This window comes from Poeciliopsis prolifica, unplaced genomic scaffold (genome assembly GCF_027474105.1).
Source record: "Poeciliopsis prolifica strain line A6 unplaced genomic scaffold, Auburn_PproV2 SCAFFOLD209, whole genome shotgun sequence".
Lineage (NCBI taxonomy): Eukaryota > Metazoa > Chordata > Actinopteri > Cyprinodontiformes > Poeciliidae > Poeciliopsis > Poeciliopsis prolifica.
This window is the reverse complement of record NW_026562584.1, coordinates 4,955-27,500: the sequence shown is the minus strand read 5'-3', so window position 1 is coordinate 27,500 and position 22,546 is coordinate 4,955. Positions and strand designations below refer to the sequence as shown.

The window sequence follows — 22,546 nt, the reverse complement described above, 5'->3', positions numbered from 1 at the left end:
CCAGAACTGTACTCCATGTCTGGTTCTGACTTACGTGTCATCCAGCTCCTCCACAAAGGCTGATCCCAACAGAACCGGTACCAGCAACAGACCTGGGGATACACAGGACAAACATGATCAGAACCGGTACCAGCAGAAGGCCGTTGGAGTGGCAGAGGTTCTGAGCTTCTGGACCGGTTTCCATGCTTCCCTCAGCTCTGGCGACCTGTTCCAGGTCTGGTGACCTGGTGAACCTTGAAGCATTGACTAAAGGTCCAGATCCGGACCCATCTGGACCAGCTGGGCTGGTTCTGAAATGGGTTCTGGAGGTCAATAGATGTTCAGTTCAGACAAACGTCTCACTCTGAGTGTTTTCCCGAACACTGAGCTCTGATTGGCTGATTGGTCTCAAACAGACCAACCAGAAGTGACAAAAATGTTTTTTTATTTTAGTCACGTGTCTTTACATTTACTCATTTGTTGCCCTTTGACCTTATATTAGTAGACAAGCAGAACCACCAGAGGTTCTGTCTGGATTTGGTTCTGATTCTGTCAGCCGGGCAGTCCAGAACCAGAACCAGTGAGGTGAGTGGAGGACGTACCTGCGAGCAGAACCGAGCTCCTCTGGGCCGCCATGTCGACTGCAGCAGATGAGCAGCTAATCTGCTGAGGCAGCTAATCCCTCAGATTAACCGGGTCAGAACTTTATTGAGCAGTAAGAGGAGATGACCAGCAGGCAGCACAGCCCGGTGTGATGGAGCCCAAAAACACAAATCACATTTCTGCTGTTTTAGCTTCGCGGCTTCCAGATAATCCAGGTTATAACCTCATATCATCACATGGAAAGATCCAGGGGAGGTTCTGCTCGGTCCATGCTGCAGCTGGCTGGGGTCGTGCTGCAGCTGGCTGGGGTCGTGCTGCAGCTGGCTGGGGTCGTGCTGCAGCTGGCTGGGGTGGTGCTGCAGCTGGCTGGGGTCATGCTGAGCTGTTTCTGGGGTCAGGAGGCTGCAGGACAAACTGACTCCTGTCTTTCTCCTTGTGTTACTTCAAGGCTCCACTGGGCTGTGCTCTGATTGGCTGATTGCTCTGGTTCTGATCCAGACACGTTCTGTTTTTTTTCAGATCCGGTTCTGGTCCTGATAGAACCTGAAAGACTCAGTTATTTTAATAAATTTGTTAAAATTCTTCTTCAGCTCATATTATTACGTCATAATAATTCAATGTATACATATATATAATATTTTCTGTACTTTATATAATAACGTTCACAAAATATTTTTTTAAAAAAAGTTCAATAAAGTTTTGTGTAAAAAAAAAACTGGATTCCTTGCGCAGCTGGTCTGCGCAGCTTCCGGTTTCGATCTAACTCGTTCCTCTGTATCCGGATCGGAACCGGGACGCTCCAGAACCGGATCGCAGCAGGTGAGTCCACCTTTGTGTCCATGGTAACAGCAGACCCATTTCCGGGCCGAACCGGAACTCGGAGCTGCAGGTCCGGCACCGAGCCAGGGGTCCGTCAGGATCCTGGACCGGGTCGGACTGAGATCGGCCTGGTTCTGTTCACCGGGATCCAGAACCAGAACCGTTGCCTGTTAATGCAGCAGACCAGAGATCTTCATCCCGGAGAGATGATCACTCTGTCATAAATCATAAGTCAAAGTTCATTTTCTGCTGAGCTGATTGTTCCAGAATGAATGAAGGGTTGATCGGGACTTGATTTCATATCAATGCACCGGCGGATCACCGCTCGGTAACTCGGCGCCTCCGCTGAAGTAAATAGATCCTTCATATCCCAGACTGATCCAACAGCTTCACTAACAAAAACATGTTTTATTAAGTTTGGTGAAAGTAAATACTAGAAAAAAATATGAATCAAAACCAAACATGCGATTTCCTTTTATAGAATCTGTCATAAAATGGCTCCTTAAAGGATGAAAACTGAATTATATGATTATTAAATCAAAGTTTTATGATAAACTGCAGCAGCCTTTCTGAGTCTCGGTCAGCGGGAGGGTCAGGGGTCACCGGCAGAACCTGACTGACATTTTTTTATTTATTTTTTTATTACCATCATATTCAACAAACATGTCTCAGCATCAGATGAACACAGACCTGATAAACCCGAAGAAGCCGAACCAGGCTGATCCATACGGACAGAGAACAAAACACCACATCGAGTTTCAGATTGTTTGGCCTTGAATTTTAGAGATGAGAAGAGGCGACAGAGTTCCTCAAGATGGTTTAAGAAAACCACATTTATGAATGAAAACTTGCCCTGGATAGTAATCAATCAATCAATCAATCAAATTTGATTTGTAAAGCTCATTTCAGCAGCAAGGCATTTCAAAATGCTTTACATCATAAACACAAAGTCCTGCAACATAGAATCAACAATATATTAAGTCAAGTTCCATCATTACATTTTTAATTGATTACTTTTCAAATCAAACTAATCAGCTGGGTTTTTAGTTGAGATTTAAAGGAAGTCAGGGTTTCTGCTGTTTTACAGTTTTCTGGAAGTTTGTTCCAGATGTTTGGTGCATAGATGCTGAAAGCTGCTTCTTGGTTCTGGTTCTGGATGCAGAGCAGAACCAGAACCAGAACCAGAACCTGAAAGTCTGGAAGGTTGATAAAATCTCTAGTTTTTAGTTCTAATAACTGAAGCTGAGCATTGACTCTAGATCTATAGCTCTAGATTGTTCCTCTTTAGGTCCAAAATAATGACTTCAGTTTTGTTTCTGTTCAGCTGGAGAAAATTATGACATTTAGTTGCCTTTCATATTTATTTTTAGTCCCAATAATAATAATAATGTCTCTCTTAGGAAATTCAGGTAAGTTTGGAATATTAGGGAAAAACCAGTAATGAACATGATAACAGAAAACTTTACACACATTCATAGAGAAGATGTTCAATATCACCGCCACAAAATAAACGTATATCATCATCAACAGGAAATCCAATCTGAGGATTCATTAGATCAGGGGTGTCCAAGCTACGGCCTGCGGGCCAACTGCGGCCCGCGGACCAGTTTCTATTGGCCCATAGCAAACTCTGAAAATATAACTGAATATGGAAAAAGCTTGAGCTCAACTCTGTTGCACTTCTCAGTTTCAACACTAGATGGAGCCAGCCACAGAAATAACATTAAGCAAGGAAAACTTTTACTGAGTCACCAGAAATGGCAACACCGAAGAAACGCAAAATAGCAAGTGAGTGGAGGACATTTCAAATACGGTGGGAAGATTAACTTTTTCAAAGAAATTAACGGACTTTGATTTGCAATGAATATGTTGCTGTGATGAAAGAGTATAATGAGACCAAACATAGAGCAACACATCGCACACTGGAAACACAGAAAGTCAAGCAAATGGCAGCTAGCCTGTTAGCTCAACAGCAGGTTTTTTGTGCTAATAAAATACAGGAAACGCCACAACAGCGAGTTATGAAGTCGCTAAACTTATTGCCCAGCACGTCAAACCGTTTTCAGACGGTGATTTCATAAAGCAGTTCCTCATCAAAGGCACACATAATGTGTCCAACAACAGTGTCTGATTTCAACAATGTGAGCTCATTCAGAAACACAGTCGTGCGGAGAATAGAAGACTTGTCAGCTGCCCTGAAACTTCATCTGAGAGACAAAACTTGTGCTTTTGATTTTTACTGGATAGCATGAGATGAGAGCTCAGACGCCACAGACACTGCGCAGCTGCATACAGGCAGCTGAAAAGATGGGGCTTAATTGGGACAAGCTCTGCGGAGTAACAACAGATGGACTCCGGTCATGACGGGCGAGCGCAAAGGTAAAAGAGAGCAGAGGTGAGGCTGTTAGGATGAACTGTATAATCCACCAAGAAGCGCTGTGTGCCAGGGTTAGGGTTAGTGTTAGGGTTAGTGTGTGCCAACACTGTCCAGCTGAGCGATGTGATGAACTCTTATTAAAACTGTCAACATATTTCAAGCTCCAGGAATGACCCACAAAGATTTTCAGGCTCTCCAATCTGACGCTGAAGACGGGGATGTTCTTGCACTCTGATGTGCTGCTGCAGCGCTTTTATGCGCTGACATCAGAAATCGACCAGTTTTAAAAGAGAAGAGTGCTTTTGATTTTTTCATGAACTAAGTGACCCTGTAGCTGCAGAACTGGCATTTTAGTTGATCTGGATCCACTGAACAAGAACCTAGAAGGAAAGAACAGCTGCATGCGCATGAAAGCCCTGAGCGCTAAGCTCCACCTAGTGGAGACAGACTGAATGTCACCCTCTAGTGTCTGTGGCCCTTTGCTTGTTTGTCTGTATTTGGCCCTCAATAAAACGTTTGGACCCGCCTGCATGAGAGGTTCTGGAGGATCAGGACCAGAACCACAGCGCTCTGCAGGGGGCACTGTGGGCACCTTTAGCATCTGCTCTGGGATCTTCTGGAGTTTGACCCCTGACGATTGTGAAGGCAGGACCAGGCAGGTTCTGGTTCTGACTCTGGTCCAGCTTCTGGTTCTGACGTGCTTTAATCATCTCCAGATGACCGCAGGCAGCCAATCAGAGAGCGGCGGCGGCAGTGATGTCGTGGGTGGCGCAGCGCTACAGTGACATCAGCCCGGTGACTCTGCAGGTGATGGGCGGAGCCATGAGCTCCAGCCTGTACTGCCAGCAGGTGGAGGGTCTGTCGCAGGTGGAGTCCTTCCTGGTGGAGCTCTACCGCTGCAAGGTGTGTCAGTTCACCTGTGGCCTGAAGGCGGCCATCGGCAGCCACCTTCTGCTGCGCCACCACCCCGCCGCCCTGACCTGCCTGACCGGACCCGACGGTCAGCAGGTGAGCCAGGAGGAGGCGGAGCCAGAGTCGCCCTACCGGCTGAGTCTGGACGGAGAGTCCAAGCACAGCAACGAAGACGAGGACTTCCTGCTCTACGACATGCTGGGCGGCATGAGCCCGCCCACCTGTGACATCAGCACAGAGGAGGGGCTTCAGGTGGCACACACCTGTGAGGTAACACACAAACACACACACCTGTGAGGTAACACACACACACACACACTCACACACACCTGTGAGGTAACACACACACACTCATACACACACCTGTGAGGTAACACACACACACACACACCTGTGAGGTAACACACACACACTCACACACACCTGTGAGGTAACACACACACACTCACACACACACACACCTGTGAGGTAACACACACACACACTCATACACACACCTGTGAGGTAACACACACACACACACACTCACACACACACCTGTGAGGTAACACGGCCATGTTGGACCTTCTTCTTCTGCGGTGCTGCAGGTCAGCACTCTGTTTGAGGGGTCCTCCATGTTCCCCCTGAAGGGGGCGCCAGTGGAGCTGTCCTGTCCCGCCACGCCTCCCTCCACCCTGGAGCAGACGGACCAGTCCGCCCAGTCCGCCCACCTCATGACCCTGGGACTCTGTCGCATCTCCTCCGTCAGACCTCCGCCCGCCGACGGCCGAGACCAGAGGGCAGGCGAGGCTCCGCCCCCAGGCCGGTTGCCGTGTCCCCTCTGTCCCTGACGCTCCCGTCAGAACGCCTGCTGGACGTCCACGTCCGGTCGCACCGAGCCGCCGGCGGCTTCGGCTGCAGCCGCTGCGGCCGAACTGCCGACAGCTGGGAGGCGCTGGAGCCGCACTGCAGGAGGCGCTGCAGGAGGAAGGAGGAGGAAGTGGAGGAGCAGCAGGACGGGTGGAGGATCTTTGGCTGCTCAGCGTTCCGATTGGCCTTCAGACAGGTGGAGGGCCCGGCTGACTGCACCACAAGACACAAAGAGGGCGGAGCTTCCTGATGGGTGAGTCATTTAACATCAAGAGGTGTCTGGAGCAGATGGTTTAGGGTGGAGCAGATGGTTTAGGGTGGAGCAGATGGTTTAGGGTGGAGCAGATGGTTTAGGGTGGAGCAGATGGTTTAGGGTGGAGCAGATGGTTTAGGGTGGAGCATAAAACCTTATTGAGTTTCATCTCGTTTCAAATCTAATCCTGAAAACTTTGAGTTTTGTTTTGGCAGCAGAGCGTCTCCTATTGGTCGACCTCTGAATCTCCCCGGGCCAACAGCCAATCAGAAAGCATGTGATCCGAGCAGCTCTGTTCCCAGTCTAACCAGTTTGTGCCAGTCTGGTTCGTCCCAGGTCGTCTCACCAATCAGGAATGAGGAGCAGGTGAGCCTCACCTGCTCTCTGTGCCACAGGTAACTACATTACCCATAATTCACCACTACAGCCAGAGCTGGGTTCCTGGCCGCCACACCTGAGCACCAAGGTGTTTCCCTCGACAGGAAGTTCTCCTCTAAGCTGACTCTGAGACGACACCTGGGCGTCCACGGAGCGGCGAAACCGTTCACCTGTCCTCACTGTCCCTACAGCAGCCGGCTGAAGGCCTCGCTGAGGCAACACCTGAGAACTCACACAGGTAGCACACCTGGGACCGACGCAGGCAGCCCACCTGGGTGGTGACCTTTGCTCAGGAAGCTGTTCCTGTGTTTGCCCAGGTGAGAAGCCGTTCAGGTGTGCCGAGTGTCCGTACGCCTCCATCGACCGCAGCTCCCTGCTCAGACACAGCAGGACTCACAGCCAGGTGAAGCCGTATCGCTGTCAGCTCTGTGGCTACAGCAGGTAAGGCACCTGTTAGACACGCCCACTTCATACCCGTCTGTGTTTTAGTTCCTCTGTCTGAATATTGCGCCTGCTGGTTACCATGGTAACCTGACCATGTTTATCACCATCAGCATCCAGAAGAAGAGCCTGGACCTCCACGCTCGCCGCCATCACACAGGTGAGGTGTTTCCATGCCAACTGTGTGAGTACTCCAGCCCGGACCGCCAGCTGCTGCTGAAACACACGCGAAGACGCCACGCCCCCCCTCCCTGATCCCTGCAATCTGATTGGCCCGATACCTCTCCAGGTGCTGCTTGCATGTTTACCTGGACGAAATATTCTGACTTTTACTGGACATGAAAATAAAGACGTGAAAAAAAGTTCTTTTATCAAGTGAAAATTTGTAACTTCTGAAAACACCTGGAAAACACCTGGAAAACACCTGGAACACCTGGAACACACCTGGGACACCTGGAACACACCTGGGACACCTGGAACACACCTGGAGCACACCTGGGCAGGTTTGGGTCAGAGTTCCAGGTGAGCAGGAAGAGGCCGCATTAGGAGGACCTGCCCACCTGGGTATCAGAGCAGAAGAGTTGAGAAACAGCAGCATTAGCTCCAGAGGACCCTGATGACATCATCATGGTCACATGACCCCGGCCAGCACACCTGGTCTTGGAGACAAAGCTGAGGGTTACTGTGTCTTTAAGGATGCGCCCTGTAGGGGGAGCTAGAGCTCCACTAGCCACCTGGGTGACACTTTATTTGACAAAACTGACATGACAATTCATGAACATGAACGAGTCTTTATGACTGATGTCATGAAACGTCATTTGGTAAATAATGACACTTTTCATGCTAAGTTGCTCTAAATTAAAATGAAATTAAAAGTCCCACATTTGCATTAAATTGTCATTATTTTTCTTTGTTCCCTCTGCTGTCTGGACGGTTTGCCCCAGGTACCAATCGCATAAAACCCGCGTTTCCTCCCAGCATCGATAGACTCAAGTATAGAAGATGGACCAGACAGGGAGTCACCATATTTAATTAATTACATTCTGTAATATAATTAAAGATGGGCAGCTAGTAAAATTTGAGGATCTGTGTTGGATTTATGAGGTGGGGAGTGAAGATTTCTACCGTTATTTGCAGGTCCAAAGTTTCTTTACGAAGGAAATAAAAATCCCTGATTCGGAAGCAGAGCCAGGAATAGAACAAATTTTTATGGATTCATATGCTGGTAGAAAAACAAACGGCATCATTGGCAAATATTACAGATACTTAATATCAATTAATGAGAAGTCAGCTGATGCAATAATTTCACCTGAGGCCTGGATGCAGATTTGGAGGAACTTTGTGAACCACAAATTCTTTCAATCAATCAATCAATCAATCAATCAATCAATCAATCAAATTGTATTTGTATAGCACATTTCAGCAACAAGGCATTTCAAAGTGTTTTACATCATAAACACAAACTCATGCAACATATAATAAACAATACATTGTTCCATATTACATTTCAAATCAAACTCTAATCAGGTGTGTTTTTAGTCGAGATTTAAAGGAAGTCAGGGTTTCTGCTGTTTTACAGTTTTCTGGAAGTTTGTTCCAAAGTTTTGGTGCATAGATGCTGAAAGCTGCTTCTCCTCTCTTGGTTCTGGTTCTGGGGATGCAGAGCAGAACCAGAACCAGAACCTGAGAGTCTGGAAGGTTGATACAACAACAGCAGATCTTTGATGTATTGTGGTGCTAAACCGTTCAGTGATTTATAAACTAACAACAGTATTTTAAAATCTATTCTTTGAGCTACAGGGAGCCAGTGGAGGGACTTTAAAACTGCTGTTATGTCTCTATCTTCCTGGTTCTAGTGAGAACAGGAGCAGCAGCTTCTGATCAGCAGCTTCTGGATCAGCAGCTTCTGGAGGATTGATTTGTTGGACAGGCCTGTGAAGACGCTGTTACAATAATCAATGTGACTAAAGATAAACGCATGGATGAGTTTCTCTAGATCTGGCTGAGACATCAGTCCTCTAATCCTGGAGACGTTCTTCAGGTGATAGAAGGCCGACTTTGTTACTGTCTTTATGTGGCTCGCAAGGTTCAGGTCAGAGGTCATCACTACTCCAAGGTTTCGGGCTGATCGCTAGTTTTTAGTTGTAATAACTGAAGCTGTGCATTGAATCTAGATCTATAGCTCTAGATCTATAGCTCCAGCTCTAGAGCTATAGATCTAGAGCTATAGATCTAGAGCTATAGATCTAGAGCTCTAGATCTATAACTCTAGATCGTTCCTCTTTAGGTCCAAAAATAATAACTTCAGTTTTGTTTTTGTTCAGCTGGAGAAAGTTTTGGCACATCCACACATTTATCTGTTCTAAACATTTATTCAGTGATTGGATGGGGTCAAAGGTCACCTGGTGACATCGTAGTGTAGAGCTGTGTGTCATTCGCACAGTTGTGGTAGCTAATATTATTATTTCACATGGCGCCATTTCTGCTGGAAGAATCCAATCTGATTTTTTTGCGCCAAAGCAGAGATGGAAGCTGGTTGGCTCCCAGTCCTCGTGCTGGAGGGGCTAGGGTTAGGGTTAGGGTTAGGGTTAATCGTCCAATAGCTGCGGCGTGGGACCGGGACTGTCCAGAGTTGAAGACCTTCTGGAAGGACGTTAATGGAGTAATATATGGAATTATGGGTATAACCATAGATTTGTCATTTCTTGCTATGTACCATGGAATACTTCCTGAGGGACTCAGTGATGGGGACACGTACCTGTTGAAGATATTTCTGATCGCAAGCAAGAAAGCGATGACTAAATGTTGGCTCCAGTCTAAACCTCCACCCTGAAGCTTCTGGTGAATATTATAAACCTGATCCACGATATGGAAATGTTGACTTTTACAATACGGCTCAGGAAGGAGAAGGGACAGAAACTTTGAGAAAGATGGGATTATTTTAATATCAAAGGCTTTAACAGTTCATTTCTGTTCCTCCACGTCATTCGAACAGAAAGCTGGGAGCTTTTATCTGTTTACTTTGAAATGTCTGTAAAAGTGGAATCGTCATCAGTATGAATGCTGCCACCTGCACAAGCCCTCAAGTTTGATTGTGAATATCTGTATGTTTAAAAACAAATAAAAATAAAGTTTTTAAAAAATCTCATTATTTACAAAATAATGCAAAACTGGCGTTTTTAATGCAACTTTGCTTGAAATTGTTGCGACAGTCATAAAGATTGGTTCACGTCAGTCTTATGCAGCCGGTCAAAGTGTTAGCGCCCCCTGCTGATCAGAACTGAGCATGTGCAGCAACAGCCTCAAGCTGCTGTGTTCACTGACCTGTAGATGATGTGGGAAATTTGATTTACTAAAATACAAATAAACAATGAAGGATTTCTGAAGATGTAATTTAACTCTTTAGTTGCTTTTCCATAACTTAGAAAATGTTCCAAACCAGAAGAATCACTTCGTATCGACACGGTGTTCATATCGGTCCAGAGTGTCCCCCAATCGTCCATCAGCTGATTGACCGATCGATCTTCTAATGGGATGCTAATGTCCTCAGGCTAACGTCCTCCTCCTGCTGTCCTGTCACCTAGCAACACTGTCCAACTATCTGTCCAACCTGTCCTTAGTCCAGTCCCTTCCTGCGACTCTTCCAGGAATTTCTGCTAATTATAAATAATTATTGATTATTTGTTAACCAGACTTCTGGATCAATATCCAAGGCGGCAGTGAGGTTCAGTTTCTCTTTGCAATTTGGAGAATTTTCAAAAATATTACCATAAATTCACATCATCTTTTGACCACAAACATCATAAAAACATGTCAATTATGCAACATCATATCCCACAAAAGTTCATTGACTATTGATTTGGGTTTTCTGTATTTATTCACTTCCTGTGTCGTCTTGTGTTGTGTCCCGGTCGGGCTCTGGTCCCGGTCGGGTTCTGGTCCCGGTCGGGCTCTGGTCCCGGTCGGGCTCTGGTCCCGGTCGGGCTCTGGTCCCGGTCGGGTTCTGGTCCCGGTCGGGTTCTGGTCCCGGTCGGGCTCTGGTCCCGGTCGGTTCTGGTCCCGGTCGGGTTCTGGTCCCGGTCGGGTTCTGGTCCCGGTCGGGCTCTGGTCCCGGTCGGGCTCTGGTCCCGGTCGGGTTCTGGTCCCGGTCGGGTTCTGGTCCAATGGTCTGCAGCCACAGCAGATGTTTTGTCTGATTCTTATCAACTGCATGATTGTTTATGGAAACGTTGGTCATTTTTCACATGAATCTGTTTCCAGATTCTTCTGATTTTTCTTCTTTGAATCTTTTAAACTAAGAGCTTTGACATGTCAGCCAGTCTGACGCAGGACAGGTTGGACTCAGGTAGGCCTTTATGTGGTCTTTCTGCTGGAGGTCAGAGGTCGTCCAAGGGGTCTAGTACCAACTGCAGAAGTTCCTAAAGCTGAATGTGAAGCCAGTCTGGATCTGGTTAGTTTGTTTTTAGATATTTGTCCTCCTAATCGGCAGAACTGAGGGTTCTGACATCATTAGTCTCCAAATAATCAGGCTGCCTCTGCTCCAGATGTTCATTTACCCTCGGGGTATTAGCGCTCGCTCCATTACCCCCCGCTCCTCATCAGTCGATGGAGCGACATAAAAAGCTCAGAGTTCTTCCTGCAGACAAACATCCAGCCGACATCCACTGAGCGTTCACACCGACTGATCCAGTGACCCGGCCAGAACCAAAGACCCAACCAGAATCAGGAACCATCAGGGTCCAGGAACCATCAGGGTCCAGGAACCATCAGGGTCCAGGAACCATCGCTGTCCCTGCAGGATGGCGTCTGACGGCCCCCCGGCAGGAAACTGCACAGATCAGCAGAAACCCCTGCAGATGCTCGTTCCCACACACCGCCCGTTCCCTACCGTGGACGTTCCTGCGCATGCCCATTACATCATCGGCTGTGTGATCCTGCTGGTGGGAGTGACGGGCGCGCTGGGCAACGCGCTGGTCATCTACGTGTTCTGTCGTAGCAAGACGCTGCGGACGCCCAGCAACCTGCTGGTGGTCAACCTGGCGGTGGCGGACTTCCTGATGTCGGTGACGCAATCTCCGGTCTTCTTCGTGGCCAGCCTGCACCGCCGCTGGGTGTTCGGGGAGTTTGCCTGCGAGCTCTACGCCTTCTGCGGCGCTCTGTTCGGCATCGCGTCCATGATGACGCTGACGGCCATCGCCGGGGACCGCTGCCTGGCCGTCACGCGGCCGCTGGCGCTGCTGGGCGGAGCGAGCCGCCGGCGGCTGTGCGTGGCGGCCGTGGGGGTGTGGCTGTACTCGCTGGGCTGGAGTCTGCCGCCGTTCTTCGGGTGGAGCGCCTACGTCCCGGAGGGCCTGCAGACGTCCTGCAGCTGGGATTACATGAGCTTCACGGCGCCGGTGCGCAGCTACACCGTCCTGCTCTTCGTCTTTGTCTTCTTCATCCCGCTGGCCGTCATCGCCAGCTGCTACCTGCTCATGTTCTGGGCGTGCGGCGGGCGGCTCACGAGGTGAAGAGGCTGAGCAGCGGAGAGACCAGCAGGGCGTATGAGCGGCTGCGCGGCGAGTGGCGGATGGCCCGAGTGGCCCTGGCAGTGATTCTGCTCTTCATCGTGTCTTGGTCGCCCTACTCTGCCGTCGCTCTGACCGCCACCGCCGGATACGCCCACCTGCTGACCCCCTACATGAACTCGGTGCCTGCAGTCATCGCCAAGGCCTCCGCCATCCACAACCCCGTCATCTACGCCATCACGCATCCAAAGTATCAAGCTGCCATTGGTCGACACTTCCCGCTGTTGCGCGCTGTGCTGCGGCTGCACGAAAAGGACCTGCACTCGCCGTTCAGCTCCAGCACCGCCTCGTCTCGCCGCGCCACGCTCAGCGGTTCGCCAGGGGTCCGGCTGGGCCGCGAGGTCCGGACCAACGGACGCTGGACGCAGAGCCGGCTGTCCTCAGCTTCTGACAGCGACTCCTGCTGGACGGAGAGCGAAGCTGAGTCAACAGCCATCAACCGCCGGACATCCACCCAGGTGTCAGCTGAGCCGTCTGACCCCGCGTCTGACCCCGCGTCTGACCCCGCCCACATGAGCCGTCTCATCGAGTCTGGACCGAGAGACAGCGACTCACCTGAAGGGGGCGCTGCCATGGCAACAAAACCTCTGCTGTCTCCAATGTAATGCAGGAGCCAGCGTCATAGCTCCGCCCCCTGCAGCCAGGTCATAGCTCCGCCCCCTGCAGCCAGGTCATAGCTCCGCCCCCTGCAGCCAGCGTCATAGCTCCGCCCCCTGCAGCCAGGTCATAGCTCCGCCCCCTGCAGCCAGGTCATAGCTCCGCCCCCTGCAGCCAGGTCATAGCTCCGCCCCTCCTCAATGGCTTTTTCTGTTTCTTCAAATTGATGAATAAAGAACAGCAAAGGTAAAACTAACTAAATGATTTGTTTGATTTTGTTTCCTCTGTTCAGTCAGTGAAACTTTGGTTTTTAATTCATGACATTAATGCATGAATATATTTATGTAGCACATTTTCAGCAACAAATGTTTTTACAGACAAAAAGTAAAGAAGCCCACATTGGTTCCCTTATGTTTAGTAGAAATAAGTATTTCATAATTTATAAAGTAGTTGGAGTTTCTCTGGATTGTTGACCTGATAAAAACTAAAATTATTCCTGCTTTAGTCTCACCTGGTTGTTCCTGCAGCAGGATCCAGGTCCTCTGGTCCCCTGGTCCTCTAGTCCTCCAGGTCCTCTGGTCCTCTAGTCCTCTAGTCCTCTGGTCCTCTGGTCCTCCAGGTCCTCTGGTTGATCCAATCGGAGGTTTTGGATGTTTTGCCCTCAGCTCTGATTTCTGACTGGAAGCTTTTCAAACATCTGGATCATTTTTACTGTTTCTGATGTTTCTGATGTTGGTTTCATGTTTTCTGTGATTTCATGTCTGAAAACCCTTTTAGAAATAAACTTTACTGAAAATTCTCCATAGTAACCCAGAAACATCCCATAATAACCAATAGTTGAATCTGCAGCTGATATTAAATATTAAGGTCACCAGGATAATTTTGCTGCTGCTGCGTGACCTCTGACCTCAGAGGTGAAGTGTGTCAGTGGGAGGCGGTAACCATGACGACCAGGCCGTGGCAGGCTGTTTTTTCCTCTTTTGACAGGAAGTGAGAGCGACGCGCCGCATCGCGTGCCAGCGCCTCAGCCTGAGCGCCGTCGCATGAGAAGCTGCGACCGCAGACACAGGGGGGAGGGGAACCGACCCGAAAACATCAGAACCGCTGTAGACCGGACCACCAGAGACCACTACTGCCAGAACCTCTGAACACGACCAGAACCGCTCTGATGTGATGACATCACTGCCGTGTGATGTCATCACATCAGTCTGGACCAGAACCTCTGAGGGACGGTTCTGCTGAGGGCCCTGTTCTGACCCGGTATCAGCAGAGTGTGTGTGAGAGTGTGTGTGTGTGTGAGTGTGTGAGTGTGTGTGTGTGAGTGTGTGTGTGTGAGTGTGTGAGTGTGTGTGAGTGTGTGTGTGAGTGAGTGTGTGTGTGTGAGTGTGTGTGTGAGTGTGTGTGTGTGAGAGTGTGTGTGTGTGAGTGTGTGTGTGAGTGTGTGTGTGTGAGAGTGTGTGTGTGTGAGTGTGTGTGTGAGTGTGTGTGAGTGTGTGTGTGAGTGTGTGTGAGTGTGTGTGAGTGTGTGTGAGTGTGTGTGAGTGTGTGTGAGTGTGTGTGTGAGTGTGTGTGAGTGTGTGTGTGTGTGTGTGAGTGTATAACAGGAAATGGAGGTGAAGCAGAACATCATGTTCAGATCTACAACTGAACAAAAACAAGCCGGTTGAGGAAGGGGGGGTTATGAACTCAGAACCAGTTCAACACCAAGATGCTGCAGCAGTCTAGTCAAAGCCCAGAACCTGACTCAGATCCGGAACCGGAGCTGACGGGCCGGGTCACAGAGATCCCATCAGAACTTCTCTGATTCTATATCTATAATCTGAAATGAACTTCAATTACCATGACGACATAGATGATACACAGCTCCACACTATGTCACCAGGTGACCTTGACCCATCAAAGGGGTCACTGACCAGATAAATGTATGGAGATAAACAGGTTGCAACAGACTGGCGACCCGTCCAGGTGACCCGCCTCTCGCCCGGAACGCAGCTGGAGAGGAACCAGAACCTCCCGACCCGTTAGAGAGATGATCAGAAAATGGATGGAGATAACAGGAACAACCTAGAGCTATAGATCTAGAGCTATAGATCTAGAGCTATAGATCTAGAGCTCTAGATCTATAGCTCTAGATCTAGAGCTCTAGATCTAGAGCTATAGATCTAGAGCTATAGATCTAGAGCTATAGATCTAGAGCTCTAGATCTAGAGCTCTAGATCTAGAGTCAATGCTCTGCTTCAGTAGTTCCATCTGTAGACTAGAGATCAGGCTGACCTCTGACCTCCAGAGCCACATAAAGCCGGTTCCAGTCGGCCTTCATGCAGCTGCAGAACTTTCCAGAACCAGAGACTAAAATCTCTCATCAGAGAAACTTTGATTCCTGCAGGATCTGATGACAAACCAGAACCTGCAGCTGGAGTTCTGACCAGAACCAGGAGGACAGAGACGCGGCCCGGTTCTACACGGCCCGGTTCTACACGGCCCAGTTCTACACGGCCCGGTTCTACAGTTTAAAGTTTAATTTCTAAAACTCTGAACAGATTCCAGATCTGCTGCTGCTGGATCATTCTGCTGGTTCTGGTTCTCCATCAGAACCATGAATTGATCAACATGTTAGATGAAGATTGAGATGAGCACTGATTGATTATTGGCGACTGGTTTTTGCTGGTGACAGTTGGCTCCTCCCCCAGCTGGCATGACGCCGCGTCGCTCCTTCCTCTTGTGCGTCACGCTGTGGTTTAACGGACAGAAAGTGAGAAGAGAAGCAAACAGTCAGAATCTGCAGAGCAGAGGAGCGAGCATGGTGAGTCCACACCGTCCATCCGTCCGTCTGTCCATCCGTCCGTCTGTCCATCCGGGTTTCGCTCATCACTTCATCACAAAGCAAGAAATGAGAGAAATGAGGCTGAATGTGTAGAAAGTTTTTCTAGAACCTGAAACATTTCAATGTGTCTTCAAACTCTGAAGTCAGCTTTATCAGCTCACTGCCTCCTGCTTATTCTGCTGTTGTTGTGTTTTATGCTGCTGCTGGCAGGTCAAAGGTCACAGCTTTTAACCTCAGTCAGTTGGTACATTGGGTTAAACTTGACTGTCGTCTCGTGTTCTGGTCCAGAGCCATGAAATGTTTGGTGTCATGAATGCAATGTTTTAACGCAAACAAAGTTTTACTGTGAGAAATGATGTCATGGCAGCAGTAAACATGAGTTTTGAAAGAGTTGCAGCAGAAATGATGCACACAGCAGTAAACATGGCTGTTTCCAGATGGATGACCTCATCACCGTAAACATGACCTCCATGGATGACATCATGACAGTAATGACGACAGAGGTGAGTATTGACGGCGTTCATTTCCACGCTGACGCGTGTCAGGTGAACTCAGGTGCGTCTCGTCCCCTGCCAGGTTCCCTCCATCAGCACCGAGGATTACTACGACTACGAGAGCGAGAACTTCACCGACCTGCTGTGCGACCGGCAGCAGGTGCGCGAGTTCCGCAGCCGCTACGAGCCGCCGTTCTTCTGGATCATCACCCTGGTGGGCGGAGCCGGCAACCTGGCCGTGGTCTGGATCTACCTGAGCTCCGGAAGCGGCTGAAGACCATGACGGACGTGTACCTGCTGAACCTGGCGGTGGCCGACCTGCTGTTCCTGGTGACGCTGCCGCTGTGGGCCACCGAGGCGTCGCACGGCTGGATCTTCGGCCGCGCGATGTGCAAGATCAACTCCGCCCTCTACAAGGTCAACCTGTTCAGCAGCATCCTGCTGCTCACCTGCATCAGCGTGGACCGCTACATCGTCATCGTGCAGACCACCAAGGCCCAGAACTCCCAGCTGGAGCGGCGGCGCTGCAGCCGCGTGGTGTGCGCCGCCGTCTGGCTGCTGGCCCTTCTGCTCGCCACGCCAGAACTGGCCTTCGCCGCGCCCGCCGCCGCCGGATCCTCTCCCTACTGCAGAATGGTTTACCCGCCCGACATGGGCAACCGCACCAAGATCCTGGTCCTGTCCCTGCAGGTCAGCATGGCTTCTTCGTGCCCTTCATCGTCATGGGCTTCTGCTACAGCGTCATCATCGCCAAGCTCTTCACCACCCGAAACTTCGAGAAGCACAAGGCCATGCGGGTGATCCTGGCGGTGGTGGCGGTGTTCATCGTGTCGCAGCTGCCCTACAACAGCATGCTGGTGATGGAGGCCACGCAGGCGTCCAACATGACGCTGACGGACTGCGAGCAGGTCAAGGCCCTGGACAAGGCCGGCCAGGTGCTGAAGAGTCTGGCCTACATGCACGCCTGCCTCAACCCCTTCCTCTACGTGTTTGTGGGCGTGCGCTTCCGCCGGGACATCGCGCGGCTGCTGCGCTGCTGCCTGGGGCGGCCCAGCAAGACGCCCCTGGGGAAGAGCAGGAGCCCCCTCAGCTCCACCCGCGTCACCGTCATGTCGGACAGCGACACGTCGCAGGCCCTGTCGCTGTAGGAGAGACGTCCGTTTCTTAGCTTCAACCGAGACGCACCTGCTTCATTTCAGGCATCCACTACCCTGACCCCAACCCCAACCACAACCCTGACCCCGACCCTAACCACAAAGTTCACACTGGAAGAGCTGCAGCGACCCAACAGAACCAGAACCGCCACAGACACCTGGAGCGGCTGCTGGACTTCATGACCTTCCTGCTTTGCCTGGAAGGTGTCGGTTCGGTTCGGTCCAGACTCCAACTCGAATCCCCAGAACCAGAAGCTGTGAAGAGTCGCTGTCCTTGTTTTGGGGGTTTCAGAGTTTTGGGGGATTTTCTCAGGAACTTTTGTGAAGCTTCATGATGAGCAGAACGCGTGACGTCTGGTCACGTGACCAAACTGAGACAAAGTTTGTGTCTTATGACTTTGTGTTTTTCTGAACCGCTAACTCATGCTAACATGCTACCAGAACCAGACCGGCCCGGTTCTTTGCTGCTGTAAACATCCTGTACATATTTCTGTGTTGTTGACTGAGAATAAACTGATGAAAGTCTCAGAGTCTGTGATCATCAGCAGGAAGTGATGCAACGCCTCAGGCTGCTTGGTTCACTTCCTGTTTGTGTTTTCAAGCTGAACTTTGTTCTCCATCACAGATCAGATGTTTGATGGGAACAAAAACAGAAAGAGGAAGCAGAAGAACCGCGTGACGCAGGAGGACCCAACCGGGCCGAACCGGGCCGACCCGGAATGAACCTGCAGACAGGAAGTGCATCAGTGCAGCACTGACTAGAACCTGTGGTTAAACCGCCAACTTCCTGTCAACCAGGAACCAGGCTGAAACCAGAACCAGAACTCTGATCCTGGAACGAGAGAAAAAGGTTTGGAGATCAGAAGTCATGAGGAATGAAGAACAGAACCGGAACCAGAACCAGAACCAGTAAAACCTGATCAGCAGCGTTACGACCGATCTGCTTTCCATGGTTAGCACAGAGCTGTCCTGCGGTTTCTAGATGCGGATCGGGTCCAAAGCGCTGGAATGAAATGTTTCATGACCTCCAGCTCTGCTAATTATTTACCATCTACTCAGGAAGCGCAGCAGAGGAGCATCGAAACGTCGCAGGCCCCTCCAGGACTGCAGCTTGACACCTGTGGCCTAGTCAAAGTGTTTAGCGACATCCATATAAACACAGGGTGTGGAAGAACCACAGCGCTGGTCCTGGTTCTGTTGGACCTAGGTGCCTCCAGCCATAAACTAGAGATCAGACTGACCTCTGACCTCTGACCCAAACCTTCAGTTCCAAAGTAGATCTTCTACCAGCTGCAGGATCAGCTGGTTCTACATCATCTAGTTCTACATTCCTTCACTTTGAACACTGAACACATTGAAGATCTGCTGCTGCTGGACCAACCTGCTGGTTCTGATCTACATCAGAACCAGAACCAGACATGGAGAAGCAGCTTTCAGCTTCTATGCTCCACTAATCTTGAACAAACTTCCAGAAAACTGAAAAAACAGCCGAAACCCTGAGTTCCTTTAAATCCAGACTGAAAAGCAGCTGGTTAGAGTTGCTATGTGGTCACAGTGGGAAGAAAAAACTGAATTCAACAGACGTCACATTAAAGCTGTTGAGTTTCTACATAGAGATATTTATTGACTGACCTTTGGTTCAAACAGGAAGTGACCACTGAGCTAAGCTGCTGCTGCCGATTGTTGCCAGGTCTGCCTTAAAATCAGACTTTTCATGGAAACCTGGCAACCACAGCCAGCAACCCAGAGTCCAACTTTTAACACATTCCAAGTCATCTGGGGATACATATCGATACCATCACATCACACAAATCACCATACGAGGTCATGTCATCCCCAGGTGAGTCCAGGTGGGTCCAGGTGAGTCCAGGTGAGTCCAGGTGAGTCCAGGTGGGTCCAGGTGGGTCCAGGTGAGTCCAGGTGGGTCCAGGTGGGTCCAGGTGAGTCCAGGTGAGTCCAGGTGAGTCCAGGTGGGTCCAGGTGGGTCCAGGTGAGTCCAGGTGAGTCCAGGTGAGTCCAGGTGGGTCCAGGTGAGTCCAGGTGGGTCCAGGTAGGTCCAGGTGAGTCCAGGTGGGTCCAGGTGAGTCCAGGTGAGTCCAGTGGGTCCAGGTGAGTCCAGGTGGGTCCAGGTGAGTCCAGGTGGGTCCAGGTGGGTCCAGGTGGGTCCAGGTGGGTCCAGGTGAGTCCAGGTGGGTCCAGGTGGTCCAGGTGGGTCAGGTGAGTCCAGGTGGGTCCAGGTGAGTCCAGTGACTCATGTTGGCTCAGACTAAAGGATCAATGAGGCCACTGGGGTTTCCATGGCGATGCAGAGCTCCAACCATCAAGAGGGTTGCCATGGTGATGTGAGATGGATCACCAGGAATTGCTCAGATGTTTTCCTCCGGATCTTTCCAGGTTTTTCCAGGTTTGTCCAGGTTTTACAGCATAGAAACCAGGGAGCAGGTGAACCTGCTTCACCCCTTCAAGAACTGCCCCAGGTCTATAACTGCCCCAGGTCTATAACTGCCCAGGTGTTTGCCCCTCCTGGTTGGTTCTAGTGCCAGTTAATTTGCTGGTCTGCGTTTTGAGTGAAAGATAAGATTCATGATTCATAATGGATGATCATCATCTCCATGCATCCCGTTCTGTTTCTGGGTTCCTGTCACTTTAAGGCTTCATGATGTCATCACCACGTTCTGTTTCTGGGTTCCTGTCCTTTAAGGCTTCATGATGTCATCACCACGTTCTGTTTCTGGGTTCCTGTCACTTTAAGGCTTCATGATGTCATCACCACGTTCTGTTTCTGGGTTCCTGTCACTTTAAGGCTTCATGATGTCATCACCACGTTGTTTACTGGTCATTTGTCACATTAATCAGTTATGATTAATCACATTAAGCTGATTACTGGACAAACAGTTGTCAACCAGAGCTCAGAGTTGGATCCACTTTATGTTCTATTTCTATAAATATGTTTTGAACATTTTGTTGATGATCTGCTGCTGAAGGTTCACTGGAGAGAAGAATATTGCAGAAATAAGGAGGAAGCATCGCTGCAGGTTTTAACTGGATATTTATTCAGTGTTGCATCAACTTCTATAATGTCGATTGTTGCAGCAGACGACTAGGGTCACTGATCAAAGACATGATAATCAGTCTGGTTGAGACAAAAGCTCAGTGATGATTTTGACTTTATTCACTGAAAGAATTATAAGTACTAGAAGCATGTAGACAGTTAAACATGATATGACATCATAACCTCATCAATCTGTGCAAGTTAAGTTTTGTTTTCCGTTTCTAAACGCTTCTTTTTGACTCGCACCTTCATGATTTGTCTGTTGAACTTAAAGGCTGCTACGCTGGCTGTTAGGGGGGCAGCCATTTTGAAAATCATTTCATGTACGATAAAGACGATCTGGTCCTTTTGTCTCCCTGCAGCCTGACAGCCGAGACCCGACTGGTTGGACGGGTCTCTCTTGAGTTTGGAGATGAATATCTCTTGGTCATATCGTGAGGACTGATCTCTGCCATGATGTGCAGCAACAGAGTCAAGTCGTACATGAAGTTTCCCTCTTTTCATCGGGTTCTGGTGGATTCGCCATGATCCAGTGGATCCCATCAGGACGGAGCCGGACGAAGACCAATAGGAGCTCCAGCATGTTTAGTTTTGTTTAGTTTAGTTTGTTTAGTTTAGTTTGGTTTAGTTTAGTTTGGTTTAGTTTATGTAGCACCCCACTGCTCGTCACCTAATAACTGGGACAAGAACTCCAACTCACTGATGGGGTGCTATTTGGGTTCGTTAAGTTCTGGTAGATACCACGCAGGTTTACCTATGTAGAGTAAATTGTTACTCAGCCAATCACCTTACCCAACTTTGATGCAACATAAATAACTCCAGGCAACCAGCTAACTGAACAGTTTCTTTTAATAACAACTTGAGGAAATAGGGTTTTAGCTCACAATGCCCCGAAATAATCAAAGGAACTGAACTTGAGCAAAGTTATTAATTCACAAAAGTAAAGGTTTCCCAAAATAAAATAAGCCGAAAAGGCTCTTTTCTTTTCAGTCCCTTTTGTTTTCCTCACTTTAACTTTTTGTGTTTTAAGGAAAAACCCACCTTACTTTAACCTATGTCTTAATACAACCAAAATGTAACTTTAGTCACCAACAGAACTCCATACATTTACCAAAAAATTACCGTTTTAAAACAATATCACACATGGGCCCATACTCTCACACACACACTGTCCGGTACCGGTTAAAGTTTCCGTTGCAGGCCTGATGAAGCTAGGGTGCGATGGCGTCCCGACACTCCTCTTCTCTCAATTTGAACCAGAAAATAACTCAAACCTGCTCGCTCCGCCGTCGTCCTCACCGTCAAGGTTGCTTCGCGAGTCCAAATTTCTTTGGCAACTTTGCCACGCAAGTTGCAGGACTACTCCTCCATCGCGCTGAAATCCATGTCGCCGTGTTTCTAGGTTCCTCTTCTCGGATCAACCGCAGTTTTTTCCTCCTTATTTTCTCCACAGAACCCTTGGGCTGGTATCCTACACTCCGTGTGCAGAATCACTGGTACAAAACATCCAAAAAATACAGTTCTTTCTCCAACCTTAACTTCTAGAAACATTAGCATCGGCCTCCATTAACTTCCTCCCTCCCTTTCTCTCCCCCGCGTTCTTTTCGCTTCTCCTTCCCATAATCCCCTTCTACTGGGCCTTTTTTTCTGTGTTGAGTTCACTTGTCCCTCGTTAATTTAAACTACCTTTCTGTTTTGTCACGTCTTGGACTTTTGATGATCTAGGTGAGATGCTCATTGTAACATTCTTCTTGCATTGATTTTCTCAGGATAAAACTCTGGATATCTGAAGTCTGACGTCGTATGATTGCTCTTTCTCCCTGGACACATATACAGACGCAAGAATTCGGGACAAAGAAGAATTAATTAAAGAGCTGTTGTGAGATACTATTGTTTATCTATAGTAACAGCAGTTTGGGTTCCTGCCCACTGGGGCGCTCTAAAGAACTATACAGTGATAAACGAGTTCGAATAAGAGTATGTTCATGTTGTTAGTGGAAGGCTCGTGCTAATAAAGCAAGCCCGACTTTTCAACTGTTGATGGCTACACTCGTCTTCCCTCATTTCATGACAAGAGCTAAATCAAGTTATTCCTCTTTTTAATTCTTAACAGTATGTACTTAACAGTATGTACTTAACAGTATGTACTTAACAGTATGTACTTAACAGTATGTACTTAACAGTATGTACTTAACAGTACATACTGTTAAGTACATACTTAACAGTATGTACTTAACAGTATGTACT

General features: G+C 49.0%; 4 protein-coding genes and 1 pseudogene across 5 annotated transcripts in view; 4 read left to right on the top strand and 1 right to left on the bottom strand.

Annotated features, from left to right (window-relative positions):
- Positions 1-1,144, bottom strand: part of LOC129356920 (protein disulfide-isomerase TMX3-like) — an 8,973-nt gene extending 7,829 nt beyond the window's left edge. The window contains exons 1-2 of one of the 2 annotated variants that reach the window (XM_055026459.1): positions 582-1,144; positions 35-92 (exon numbers count right to left, since the gene is read on the bottom strand). In XM_055026459.1, coding sequence (XP_054882434.1) covers positions 35-92; positions 582-615 — 92 coding nt within the window. In that variant the 5' untranslated portion in view covers positions 616-1,144. The remainder of the gene's footprint in view (positions 1-34; positions 93-581) is intronic. The other variant, XM_055026460.1, reaches the window with a different exon arrangement.
- A 169-nt stretch (positions 1,145-1,313) lies between these two features.
- On the top strand, positions 1,314-5,606 carry LOC129356921 (uncharacterized). Its single transcript, XM_055026461.1, has 3 exons — positions 1,314-1,401; positions 4,495-4,960; positions 5,278-5,606. Exons 2-3 carry the CDS (start codon positions 4,535-4,537, stop codon positions 5,518-5,520), a joined length of 669 nt encoding a protein of 222 aa, XP_054882436.1. The 5' UTR covers positions 1,314-1,401; positions 4,495-4,534; the 3' UTR covers positions 5,521-5,606.
- Positions 5,521-9,605, top strand: LOC129356922 (oocyte zinc finger protein XlCOF6-like; the record flags this gene model as incomplete). The annotated part of the gene is made up of 5 exons (XM_055026462.1): positions 5,521-5,792; positions 6,008-6,187; positions 6,275-6,408; positions 6,488-6,611; positions 6,725-9,605. Coding segments are annotated over 5 exons (852 nt in total), but the record flags the coding sequence as incomplete, so codon positions are not given.
- A 1,656-nt stretch (positions 9,606-11,261) lies between these two features.
- LOC129356927 (melanopsin-like) lies at positions 11,262-13,015 on the top strand. Its single transcript, XM_055026470.1, is given in 2 exon segments — positions 11,262-12,089; positions 12,092-13,015. Coding segments are annotated over 2 exon segments (1,371 nt in total). The 5' UTR covers positions 11,262-11,410; the 3' UTR covers positions 12,784-13,015.
- A 2,148-nt stretch (positions 13,016-15,163) lies between these two features.
- On the top strand, positions 15,164-17,777 carry LOC129356928 (C-C chemokine receptor type 9-like; annotated as a pseudogene).
- The last annotated feature ends 4,769 nt before the right edge of the window (positions 17,778-22,546 follow it).

Bases quoted from the DNA above. Each gene is read 5' to 3' on its own strand.
- LOC129356921 (XM_055026461.1), top strand. From the start codon at position 4,535: ATGTCGTGGGTGGCGCAGCGCTACAGTGACATCAGCCCGGTGACTCTG. The intron at 4,961-5,277 runs GTAACACACAAA...GCGGTGCTGCAG, and splicing joins AGGTGGCACACACCTGTGAG to GTCAGCACTCTGTTTGAGGG.